The 12,638-nt window shown below is 40.2% G+C and overlaps 1 protein-coding gene across 2 annotated transcripts in view; it reads right to left on the bottom strand.

The window, feature by feature from the left end:
• The window catches only part of LOC106888360 (uncharacterized protein F13E9.13, mitochondrial-like), a 54,166-nt gene extending 41,534 nt beyond the window's left edge, over window positions 1-12,632 (bottom strand). For both annotated transcript variants that reach the window (XM_014942532.1, XM_014942533.1), the window contains exons 1-4: window positions 12,624-12,632; window positions 12,375-12,451; window positions 10,995-11,077; window positions 3,895-4,075 (exon numbers count right to left, since the gene is read on the bottom strand). In XM_014942532.1, the coding sequence (XP_014798018.1) occupies window positions 3,895-4,075; window positions 10,995-11,077; window positions 12,375-12,447 (337 nt within the window). In that variant the 5' untranslated portion in view covers window positions 12,448-12,451; window positions 12,624-12,632. The remainder of the gene's footprint in view (window positions 1-3,894; window positions 4,076-10,994; window positions 11,078-12,374; window positions 12,452-12,623) is intronic.
• Window positions 12,633-12,638: the final 6 nt, after the last annotated feature.

Genomic DNA, 12,638 nt, shown 5'->3' with positions numbered 1-12,638 from the left:
GATAAACTTAAAAATTCAGCCCTGATTCATGATGAGTGTAACACAGGCTCACCCAGGTGTAGGGAAACTGCACTCTACCATGGACCCTACAGTCCTTCCTCTCAGGCACCCTGACTGAAGCTCTGACCAGAAGAGAAGAACAACTTGCCTCTGGCCCACATGCCCGGGTTTTCCACCCTGTGGAGTCAAGGTACAGCAGAAAGGGGTACCTGGAATATCGGAAGTGTTCCTGTGCATCACTACAGAAAAACAGCTATGGGGACTGTTTTATGCCTCGAAGACCAGCAGATGGCCAGGCCAATATTCCACAACAGCAGTATTTCTTGAAATACTTCTTCTCACCATTAACTTTGTGTCCATTAGGTTAATAACGATGGGCCAGTTATTTATTTCTGCTCAATCACTGCTACATACTGGTAATGGAGAGCATGCAGGATGTACAAAATGAAGGGAGTATCACCAGTGTATACTCCCTGTATTATAAAGGCTCTGCATGTCCTTGCAAGGACCCACACTGATAGATTAGAGCCGAGGAAAACATCTAACACAAGGAAAAACACAAATAGCAGCTGAGAGCTTTTGGGCAATTCCTTTAGACACAACAGTCCCCTCTAAAATCAATAGTGGTTCATAATTAGCAAACTTTCAATAAAAGAAAAGCCATGTAATTTGCAAGTAGATCACCAACAACCAACATTGAGTACATGAAATTAACACAATGGTTAACTTCAGGAAACAAGACACACTGATAAAGAAGACAAACCAAACACTATGCCTAAATCTGACCCAGACTTAGTGAACATATTGCAGACATTCCCGAGCACTGAGAAATGATAAACCAGGGATATTTGCTAAACAAAAAATAAATAAGGGAGCAAATCTATTTTTACCTCCTCTACAAATGCTCATAGAACCTGCTTATATACATCATTCTGTTTCAACCTCAAGCAGATGTAGTTAATTAAATCAGAAACTACAAACAGGAAATTATACACCTCTAAAAAACACATGGTACACCTGTTAATAATGAACCAATTGAAAAATAACCCTAGCAAACAAATTCTGACTTGCTTCTCCACAAAGGGCATTTCAGGAAAGAAGGATGATAATACAGTCTTTAGAGGATGTCATTAAAATTAACTATTAAGAAGGGTTGTTTCTCTGAGAGTAAGTATTTGATATTAAGATGGTTTCCAGTCAAAAATATAAATATAAATACAAAACTGTACTATTCTGTATTGTCTCCATGTTTTGTGATCTACGGTTCCTTAGGGACCTGCTTAGGCATTCTACTGTATGTAAAGTATAAAAATTGAGCAGCAGAGGACTTTGATACCAAGAAAGGTGTGGCATGAATCTCCCCCACTATTTGTCTATATAATTACACTAATTTTTGAGTGGGCTAACATTGCCATATCTTCCCTTAGGAGCAGAGGGAAAGCAAAAGCAAAGATCAGAGGCAGCGACAGTGGTTTGTGGGGCAGATGGAGGGGCAACATGTGCCCTGCCACGATGCCCAGGGCTGGAGGATGCCATGGCCTGCCCAATGGATGCTCTTGGGCAACCGCATCCTTCAGCCCCCCGTGGTGGACCTCTCTGTGCCTTGAACCAAGAGCATTTAGCACCAGCGTAACAGTCTACAATAATCTTTTGAAGCTGGGAGGATGTTGACAACAACTGTTTTGGCTCAATAGTTATGACAACTCGAGGAACTGCTTGTTTCCATCAGAAGAGTGGAGACACAGCGTTCCCTTTTTCCTCGAGATCCCCCACTATTTTCCTACCACTGTCCTGTACCTTTGCTGAAGCACCCAGCATGAACACATTTTTGCTCGCATTCCTTCTTTTAGGTGCCTAATTAAATGTTTCCTAAAGAACCAAAATAAATGTTAAGAATTCTTAACCTTTGCAGATGCCTCATCCCCTGATTTATTACTGTTATTTTCAGATTTATCCAATACCTTATCAATATGCTAGGAAAACTATTTGGCTACCCACTACATGTTTATTAGCATAACCACCTGTTGCTGATGTTGAGCTCCTTCTGGTCACACTGTGAACCTGCTGACTGCTTTTCCCCTTTACAAAATAAAATCTTTACCTTCACCTAGAGAACACTTAGTATTTCCTACTGTATTTCTCTTCAGAACGGCTATTTCTACTAAAGATAGGAGTTTCCACAGGGAAAATTAAATTACTGCAAAGTAGCAGGAGACACTACATATGCTTTTTAGCTAAAACACCTGCAGCAAGTATTTTCTGTAGTGAAAGCATAGAGAGCTTGCTTTGTTAATAGCCATCTATTAAAATTGTATTGACATTAAAGTCACTACTAAGTTGCTACTGAAAAAATACTCAAAGATTTGCTAACTAGAAAGTAGCACTCACTTTACTATGGTTTTGCTTAAAGTGATTTTCTTTTCTTTTTGCTTTCCTGTTCAGTGAACTTGAGAGAATCATTCTTAGAGAAGTGCAATGAAATGCATTAAACACAAGCCCTTCCTAGCTGGTGTTCTCCAGTTACAAGGCAAATAGCCCAGAACAGCAGTAGAGCTGAGGAAAACCCAAGGCCTCCAGGAATTCTCTCCCTCATTAATAATTGCTGAGAAGTAAGAGAATTACATTGCTCCTACACTATATGCCTTATTTAGTGATCAAATTTGCTCCTAAAAGGATGTCTAACTCACCAACAGTTTGACTACTGCTTTTAAAAATAGGATATGTAAATATTTTTCCAAATGCCTATGTACCTCAAGTATCCCATGTGCATACAATCCCTAAAAACTACAACTGAGTTCTGTTTGTGTTTTTATTTTAGGTTTTCATATAGCTTCTACTGCAGCAATAGAAATTAGGTTTTGTCAGTTTGTCAAGTAGCTTGAAAAAGGCAACTTATGGTTTTAAGGCACTCAAATCTGAGTTCAAAACACATCTACTAACAAGAATTGCCCCAAGAAAAAAGGAATTTAAGACTTTTAGAACATATTCAACATAGTTAAAACTGCCACTGCAGATCAATTAGCTTACATTATTTTATCTGAAGTATGGTTTTCAATTAACACCATCATCTTAGTTTTGCATTCTTACAAAATTCTGCCTCTCTATAAAATCTGTACATTCAAAAATGTGCTACCTTACTGTAATCACATATGCAATTTGGGCAAAACCAGGCATTATACCTCAATTTATGAAATATTTAGGAGGTACAAGCCTTCCATATTAAACCAGCCTCCATCTTTAAGTCATGGAATGCTACACATGAAAAACTAAAATTGCTTCAGCAAGCAGTAGGAGCAGAAAGGTGAGCAAGTCTAGGATTCATGCAATAAAGATAGATTAATTTATATTTAATTCCCCCAAATGCAATTTAATTTTAAGTAGCTTGGCTAGCTGTACACTCAATTTTTTGTTATTATATAAAAAGCTTCATTCTATCCATTCATTAAAAGAAGGCAATGAAAACTTAGTTTTAATGGATAACAGTAGTAGCAACAACACATAATTAGATGCTGAAACAGGATACTTAACCACAGTGGGTTAAATTGATCCTCAAATATAATTTAACTGAAGTAAATAGAGTTACACCAAAGGTGGCTTTTAGACATGAGTAGGTTTAAACTAATCATTATATTTAGACAGGTTTCACCTAGAAAGCTGTGGCAGCGGCCTTGGGATTTTTAGCTGCCTCCAACTGAAGCCGCGTTGCAAGTATCATCTGTTATAATCAAGCAGGCATCTTTCTCAAAAAAAAAAATCTAATTTCTGCTTTTTCAGGGTACAGTGAGCTTTTCATGTCTCATTTTTCATAGCATCTGTGTTTAGTACAACGCGCAATTTGCAGAGAGTAAATGCCATGGCAAACAGCAGTAATAACCCAGGAGTCATTTCTATTACCTGCAGCCAGAGCCACGGCCAGCGCCTGTCGATTTGCGGCGCTCAGGACCTGGACGCCCAGCGCCAGGCGGGGACAGGTCTGTCTCACCGCAGCGCTAACGACCGCCATCGCCGCTGTCACTTCGGGACCAGGACACAACGTGTAAGGGACATCGTGCATGTTTTCCACTATCAAGCCATCCTGTGGAGATTATTATAAAGAAACATGATTAAACTGGGAAAAAAAAAGGAGCTTAAAAAAAAAAAGAAAAAGGCTAGTTTACCATTACGCTGGTTTGTATTAAAAGACACCCGAGTTTAAAGGCTTCCCTTCAAAGGAAGGATGATCTACAGTACATTGTGGTGATGCAAATAACCACTTTCATTTTAGCTATACATTCATCAATTTGGTTCCTTTGATCCATCCTAAAACGCGAACTATAGGCGAATGAGTTAAATCTTATACCTCATTAAAATAGCGTAAAGTCAAACTACAATTATCCAACTGGAATATAGGATATCGAGTATGTTTGGATAACGGAGGATTTAGAGATAATCAAGGCAATTTTCAGTTCAATTAATGTCAGAAAATAAGTGTTATTTTGGATAAATAAAGGATTTTTTTGTTTGACTATTATTGTGCCTATTTGCAGTGTGCCTAATACCATAGTATTAATTATTGATATTTCTCCCATTCTGGGTTCAGAATTACTTGAAGGAAGATATTGCTATTTATTATCTACTATACCTCTCACTCCACACAGACATACTCCTAGCAAACAATGGAATAATTATAAGATACTCTGCTGATATAATTAATGCAATTTATTGAAAATCTTTGCACATTATCTGGTACCTTGTACTTTTCCAATCGTTGTATAGTATATACCAGAAAGTTTTCAACAACAGCAAATCATATATAATTTTGTCAAGGACCAACAACAAAGAGTAAAAGTATAGCCTTGAAACATATTTCAAGCCTGATGTTTTGCATTTGCAGTGAAATTGTTAAAAGAAGCTAGAAATTTTTCACCTGCTTCAGTCTAAAAATACAAAGGTTTAATAGACAAATTAATTGTATATATAGAAAATAAATTCCACTCTCTCTAGAGTTTTATCACACATCTTAATCCTTTAAAATGAGAGCTCTACATTTCAAAGATATTGTAACTGAACTAAAATAGAATAACATTTGTGGAAAAAATACAACTAGAGATTAAACAAAGAAGTTTGGTTAATAATAATCTAAAAAATCAGGAAGGGAAAAAAAAGGTTTCCTTTTTTAAAAACTTTCATATGTAACGCTTCTTTAATCTTTGTTGTATTGTAGAAGCCCTTTTGGCAGTAAAAGATAAGACAGTATATAAAATGCAGTCAGCATTTAACAGCTGAATTACAGGCTAAGCCACTGACATCATAAATGAACATCAAACATGGAGGATGGGGAAAACTGAGAATGGAAATGATCCGGTGGAAGAATATGGCCATTCCAAGCACACAACACACATACGTTCTGTGCACCGGGTAGAGCTGCCTTTGCCAAATGACTTACAGCTGGGTGTTTAAATATACAAAATACACGCTACCTTAAAAACAAAAGGACACAACCTATTAATGGAAACAGTGATTTAATATTATGAGCACCCAACATTAGATCTATGCGCTATTTGGTGCCAGTCATCAGCATATTTAATTACGGATTTCCAGTCCAAGAAAACCTCAACTAGGCAAAAGAAAACCAGATATGACAAATAACCAAAACATCTGTCCTTGATTTTATTTCTAAGTCCAATTAAATATCTAATTTAACATCCACACTTCTCTATGCGTGATGGGAGCAGCCATATGACAAAGATGACAACCAGTCCTCAGAAAACCTGCAGAATTTTCAGAAATGAAAAAAAAATCATTTTTAATTGGTTGCTCTAGAATGACATTAGGACTGTCCCAACAAACCCAAACTGACCAAATGGTCTTGTACCTCAGACACAACCACTGAATCCTGTGGTACCAACAGAAAGAGAAGCCCTCCGTGCACATAAATATATTCAGTCTGTCTAAGTTTGTCAAAGTAATATGGGGCAAAAGGATCAATGTGGAACTATACTACTTTAACAAAACAAACTCAAAAAATGCAAATGAACCCTCAAACCCAGATAATTCCTTGAGGCCGCAGAACCCTGAAGCCCTTGGTCCCCAGCTCAAGAATGCTCTACTTGGCAGACTTCACCAAAACCTGGATATCTGGGAAACTCCAAGCTCATCACAGGGCAAGAAGCTAGGACCTGCAAACCAGAAGCCCCAGGGTTTCAGGCAGTCAAAACCCAACCTCAACAGGACACAGGTGAAGAAAGGTGCCTGGGAACAGGGCTTCAGATGCTCAGCTCCTGAAGATCCATGCTAGCAGCTGAAAAAGCAGAACAGGCTGGCAGAATTCCATGCCTTCCATGAGTTGCTACTACTTTGACAGCTCAGGATTTGCATAAAGCAAATTATTCCATTAGATACATTAATGAATTAATTCATTTAAAAATTAACTAGAAACCCTAGCCATACTACTGTGCATAAGAAGTATCTGATTGAATTCTAATTCAAAATGCAGACATATGGGAGGGTTCCAACATTTCTCTCTTTTGCTTTAAACTTGGAATATTCACTTTTCCACAGTTGTCTCTTCCTATGGCCTCAAGGTCCACAGTTACAGTGCATATTTTTGGTATTACTTTAATAATGTGTTATTCTTTTGGTACCATCCGATAGACTATGTTCTTTTGCATATTATGTTTTGTTTAATTAAAAAAGAACAACATATGTTCTGCAATACAGAGAGCTGAATTACAGATGCATTAACTCAAAGCTTTCTTTTATATTTTATATAAAAATATAACACCACAGATTTCTGTGTTTACTGAATTGATATGTATGTAAAACAGACTCCAGTACTATCAGACAGCTAATTAAAATGGTGGAAAGAAAACAGTTACGCTAAATTAAAGTTCTTGGAACTTAAGCTTATAGTTCAGAAGTCTATGGAAACAGCTACTATATTACACCCTCCAAAGCAGAATTTATTTAGATAGTATGAGGTAAAACTCCAGCACATACCTTTTGTGTTCCTTTTCCATTAAAAATTAAGATGGCTTAAGTGTTGCTTCTATATAATAGCCTTATTATAAGTAATTCTCAAACAATATATTTCCTTTTTTCTTTGAATGACTCCTGAAGTACTACATGTGTGCAAAGTGCCTCTTGTGTCACAGTTAGCTACTGGAAAATAGGTCATTTAAATAGCTCTCCGATTATATAGAAAAATAATTTCCTTTGCTTTATTCCACTTATAGAAACGACCTCTTAAAACACTTCAGCTGCATGCACACATATCACAGCAGACATACCTCAAAATAGCCACAACCCTATAAACCACAACAGGTACAACAATCATAAAAGCTTTAACTCAGCATCTACCTAATGTAACTTTTACCTCAGGCAACTCTAACCCCCGTGCTTGCCCTAACAGAAAGGCTTTACCTACAAACACATACATACCAATACAAAGCTTTGCAAGCTTACAACTACCACTCTTTCCTACAGGATGAAAGGGGGCTTTTGTACCATACCCCATTATTAGGCAACCTCAGGTACACACCAGGACAATTACAGCCTTTCCCATCACCTGACTCACCTGTCCCTTATAAAGGAAAGCATGTGCATTTGTAGAGCATTTATTCGCTGTGTCTAGGCACCGCCTCCTAGCAATTCCTTTAAAAGCTCTACCTCCAGAGCAAGAGATTACAGCCTTGCTCTAGATAAGTAGATATGCTGTCCTGCATATGCTATAGGCAGTAGTTGTGGGGAGGTTTGTCTGCTATTTTATTCTGCTGTAACATAGCTAAGATTTGAAATGTTAACTTCTGTAATCGAAGTGATAATTACCTAAATGTTTCTATACAGAAATTATAGTTTACTCTGCCTCAACTATTATTAAATTTTAAGAAATTTGAACTCTAGCTATTATTGTAGTTATAATAGTTATAGGCTTAAAACTCCTCATTTTTTCAAAACAGGTACTAGCAACTTCCAGGTACAGAGCCCAAAGAAGGGTCAGTGGCATTAAAAGAGCAATGAACGCATCGCTAGAGACAGCAATGAAGAAGCAGACCTAAAATTTTGTGTGGTAAGAAGCCCCATGGTACTTGCAACTCAATGCAGCTTTGTAATTTGGGCAATTTTGTTTGTTTAAAGAAATAGTTTTACTTATGTATCTCTGTCTTTAACTCCAGCTACTCAAGTAGCTTCAGCTACATAACAGCAATTAGTAGTAAAGTGATCTATATCAATTAAATCAGAGGCAACTGGCTACAAAGTAAACGTCGCCTAGGCTGAACAGAATGAGTAAGTTAACTTGAATATATATTTTGTATTTTTCTTAAGTAAAATCAGATAGAAATTGTAGGTATCATAATGCCTTGTAGCTTGCTGTGTATAAAATTTTGTCTAGGGATTTTCATTCTTTAGCAATGCACGAGTACAGAGTATATACGTTTTGAGCACAGATGGCTTCCTAACTGAGCACTCACTTGTTTTCATTACTCTGCTCTAATATCATAAATCTTTCATATTTATTATGTTAAGCTGCTAATATGCCAGACAAGTCACCTTTTACTTAAAATACTAGGATTTACTTCTAAGTGCAATGCATATTGAGTGAGCAAAGCCATAAACTTTATTTTTAAATGTTAAGACCAATTCAAGCACTTGAGACAATATGTAAATATCTAGTAGCAGCAAGATGGTTACGTATCTTCTTAAAGACAGCATTGGGAAATACTGTCAGTAGAAACATCTGTGGAAAAAAACCCTTGAAATTTCTAGCTCTTTTTCTACAAGAAAAACAGAGTGCTTAGCAGTTTACTCGCAGTACTGAGGGGAAACCCAAATATACTCCCATTACAGAATCGGGATAGTTAGTTTGGAAGAGCGGTGATCTCCGCGCAAAAGCCAGGAAGCTCCTGAAGTATCTGTCATGAAATCTTGCATTTCACAGTAAGTACCAGTAAAAACCAAACAAGTGAACTGCAGGAAGTGTTAGGCAACTGTACTGATATTTATGGAAGCTCTCCTGATTATCTCTGACCTTTATGGCATTAATAAAGGATTTGTTTGTCGTACTGCTGTAACACTATTGTGTACAGACCTTTAGATTCAAGATTGGTGTGGAATGTATACTGATGTTCTTGTGACTTCCACAGGAAATAGACTAAGCATAACTTTAAGCCCTGAATTTGTCCAAATGTGTAGAGGAATAACTGCATTCACCTCATCTGCCTACCTGAGAGGTAGGTTTAAAAATATATTCAAGATCAGAAACAGCAATGCAGTAGGAGAAAAGGTAAACCGCTTAGACTTGGAAGAGCAGAATTTATTACAATCGTTGAAAAACCACTAAAGTATAAAACACAAATTAAAATTGTGTCAGTACTGATTTTTAAAGCATGTCTCAAAGCTGTTCCAGCTTGGTGCATGTCAGCAGTGAAAGGAACTGCTTCTGTACCCTCCCTTGGTGTTTTCTCCCTGCTGCTACAGGTTTCAATGTGCACTCAGTATGTAAGGGAAGCAGGTAAACAAGCACTGGAATGTGGGGCAATGGCTTTTGGAGTTATAGATCACTTTTGTAACCACTTCCTCTAACACAGGAAGACAGCGACTAGTACTTGCCACTCCTCTGATGTAGATCATATCACATTATACCTCATGTTGATACTGTAACTGTAAAGACAAAATATAAAGTCACAGTACAGAATACAGAGCTGTTGCACACCTGTTCTTTCAACAGGCATGAAAAGAAAAAAAAAACTTACTCATTCTGTACAACTTGCAGTTGGAGATTACTCCAACTGGGTGAACATCCTGCATACACTCATCTGGTTCATAGGCACTGGAGCCTGCCCGTGTAAACAGCATTCTTCTGCAGAGCTGTCTGTCCTTTCAACAACTCTGTTCTCAGGATTCTTTTCTAATTTAGCCTTACTAGTGCTCTGCCCATAACCTGCCTCATGTGACTTGTGTTGCATTTTGATCTGGTCTTCTGTAATTTAGTCTAAACTGTTATATTCAATTTTGTTCAGTCTGTAGAGTGTAATTCTAATTTATGGTAATAAAAAGGTTTCAACTGGTTGGTTATTAAAGTTTTGCAGAAAACAGATGCTCAGAGCAGTGATTACTTCATTTAAGGCATTTTCAAGCTTTGGACATTAGGATGCCACTTTACCATGCCAGAAAATGTATATAATACTGTAGGCAGGTCAAAGAAAAAGCACATCAACACCCGGAGACAAGGTGCAATGAAATGTTTAAAACATATCTGACCTTTTAAAAGGACACATACCCTGTTAAAATCTACTGACCTATGAAGATTACTACACCACTTTAGGTCCAACAGCAATTCAGTCGCTAGCATCTGCCACTTCTTGCCTCTGGCTGAGACTGGCCTTTTGGGCCTTGTCTTCTAGAGGTGCAAAGCAGGCATGCTTGCTGCCAGGGGGCTCGGATAGAGGGGTTAAAGGGGGCAGAAAAGGGCCTAAACTTCTTTTTTAGTCCCCAAGTCTGTGCTGTTTTGGTGCAAACACCAATGTGGGGCAATCTCACTCCCTGCAAGCGAGTGAGGGATCTGTGCAGTGCCTCAGCTGTGCGCACAGCATTCCTCTGTGACTTCATGAAACCAGAGCTAAAAATACAGTGGCCTGTCAGTGGATGATGAAGCATCCTACAGCCAGATACCTGGAATGCCAGCAACCCTCCAGGTTGCAATCAACTTACTTTTTTTTTGCCTTAAATTGACTTGATTCTTAGAGATTGATGGTAATTCAGCTGAAGCAACTTCAATTGCACAATGTGAATCTAAGCTTTTTCAATTGTTTTGGGTGCATGGGATGCTTATTTTAGGTTTTGTAACCTAGAAGATCTACTTACTACATTGAAATAAAAGATGTGGATTTAAACATCTTCCTAAACCATGTGGTTTAAGATGCTTTTGAAGAATTACAGACTCAATCTAAAATATTGGCTATGCAGAAGCAGCCTTGTGTAAATGTTGCCATAGGAAGAAGGAAAACAAAACTTACAACTCCTGCATCCTTGTAAGTTGCTGCCTCTTGACAAGCTTGATCAATGATCTGGGTCAATGGAAGACAACTTCTTGGTGTCCCTGCAAGAATAATGCTGTTTATCTCAGGACAATCATAAACCAAACCCACATACAGTAACTGCTTTCAGGTAGGGTTACTGTAGAGACTGGAATACTGCAATAGGGAGAAACAGGGCAAACTTGGTAAAAGGCTGCTGCATCTCCTTGTGACATGTCTTAGTGGCACCTCTTTCCTTAGCTGAACTCGACAGATCTGCTGTAACCATTCAGCCCCTAAATCTATATCGCAAATTTGAGGAATATCTGCTATAATCTCTTATTGTACCAGGTCTGCTCTTAGCTTGTTATTCCTGTACTTATTACAGCTTATCCTGCATTAGTGATGCTCCATGCAATATGACCTATAGCAAGACCGACCTCTAGGCCTGCAGAACACCTATGCAAAACACCAGTCAGTTTAAAATTAGTTCAAGCTATCTTAAATTCTAATCTGAAAGGTTGATTCCATCTGACCTTCAGCACAAGCGCTTCATGGCAGAGATGAGCACGCACGGATTTTGTTGGGAGTTCAAAGAATTTCCCTTAAGAGCAACTCCAAAGTCTTTTCTGGCCCTTGGGCTCCGAAAGCCAGGCACGGAGAGTCTGAAATGGGGACTGGGAAGAGGTTTTTAGATGGGCTGGTGTCACAGCATGGGGAAAGCTGGCCATCTGGGAAAGCGTGGAGCACGGCGAGCTCCAGGCACCGTCCTGTCCAGGGGAAGGACAGGCTGTGCTCAGCTCTGCCTGCCCTGAGCCCTGGGGAGGCGGGTGAGGAGGTCAGGCTGGAACAGACCTGCCCGTTGGCAGAGCCTCCTCTTGCCTCTCAGGCCCTGCCAGAGCTCACTCCAAAATCTATCCCGTCCCAAGGCCCACTTAGAATCATAGAATGGTTTGGGTTGGAAGGGACCTCAAAGATCATCTAGTTCCAACCCCCCTGCCATGGGCAGGGACACCTCCCACTACAGCAGGTTGCTCAAGGCCACATCCAGCCTGGCCTTGAACACTTCCAGGGATGGGGCATCCACAACTTCCCTGGGCAACCTGTTCCAGTGTCTCACCACCCTCAGAGTAAAGAATTTCTTCCTGATATCTAAGATTTCCTAGCCATTGCCCCTTAAAACCCGGCAGCGGGGAGCCCACCGGCACCAAACCCTGTTTTTCCCAGCCCGGCCCCCTGCGTGGCGGTGCCTCCCGCCTCCTTCACCTCCAGAGAGGGGGGCGATCCCCGATCCGCGGCCCCTCACGAGGGCAGCGCTGAGGGGACGGGCTGCTCGGGGAGCGGCCTTCGCTCCGGGGGCCCGCTTCCCGAGCCGCTTACCTGGCAGCGCTCCCACATGCACCACCCCGACGACCGCCGCCTTCAGCCGCCCGAACAGCCCGGGCAGCCGCATCGCCCTGCGGGGAGGAAGGGAGGGAGGGAAGGAGCGGGTCGGCGGGGTGGGCGGGCAGGCCGCGGCCGGCCATGGCGGCTGCCCGCCTTCCCGCCGCGGACAGGCCGGGCCCAGCCCCATCCCCGCTCGCAGAAGCGACGGGGCGGCTGGGCCCCTCGGCTCCCCCTCAACCTCACCTCAGCTCACCCCCG

Source organism: Calidris pugnax, unplaced genomic scaffold, assembly GCF_001431845.1.
Source record: "Calidris pugnax isolate Ruff unplaced genomic scaffold, ASM143184v1 scaffold28, whole genome shotgun sequence".
Lineage (NCBI taxonomy): Eukaryota > Metazoa > Chordata > Aves > Charadriiformes > Scolopacidae > Calidris > Calidris pugnax.
Note: the sequence above shows the minus strand (reverse complement) of the source record. Positions and strands in the feature narration are given on the sequence as shown.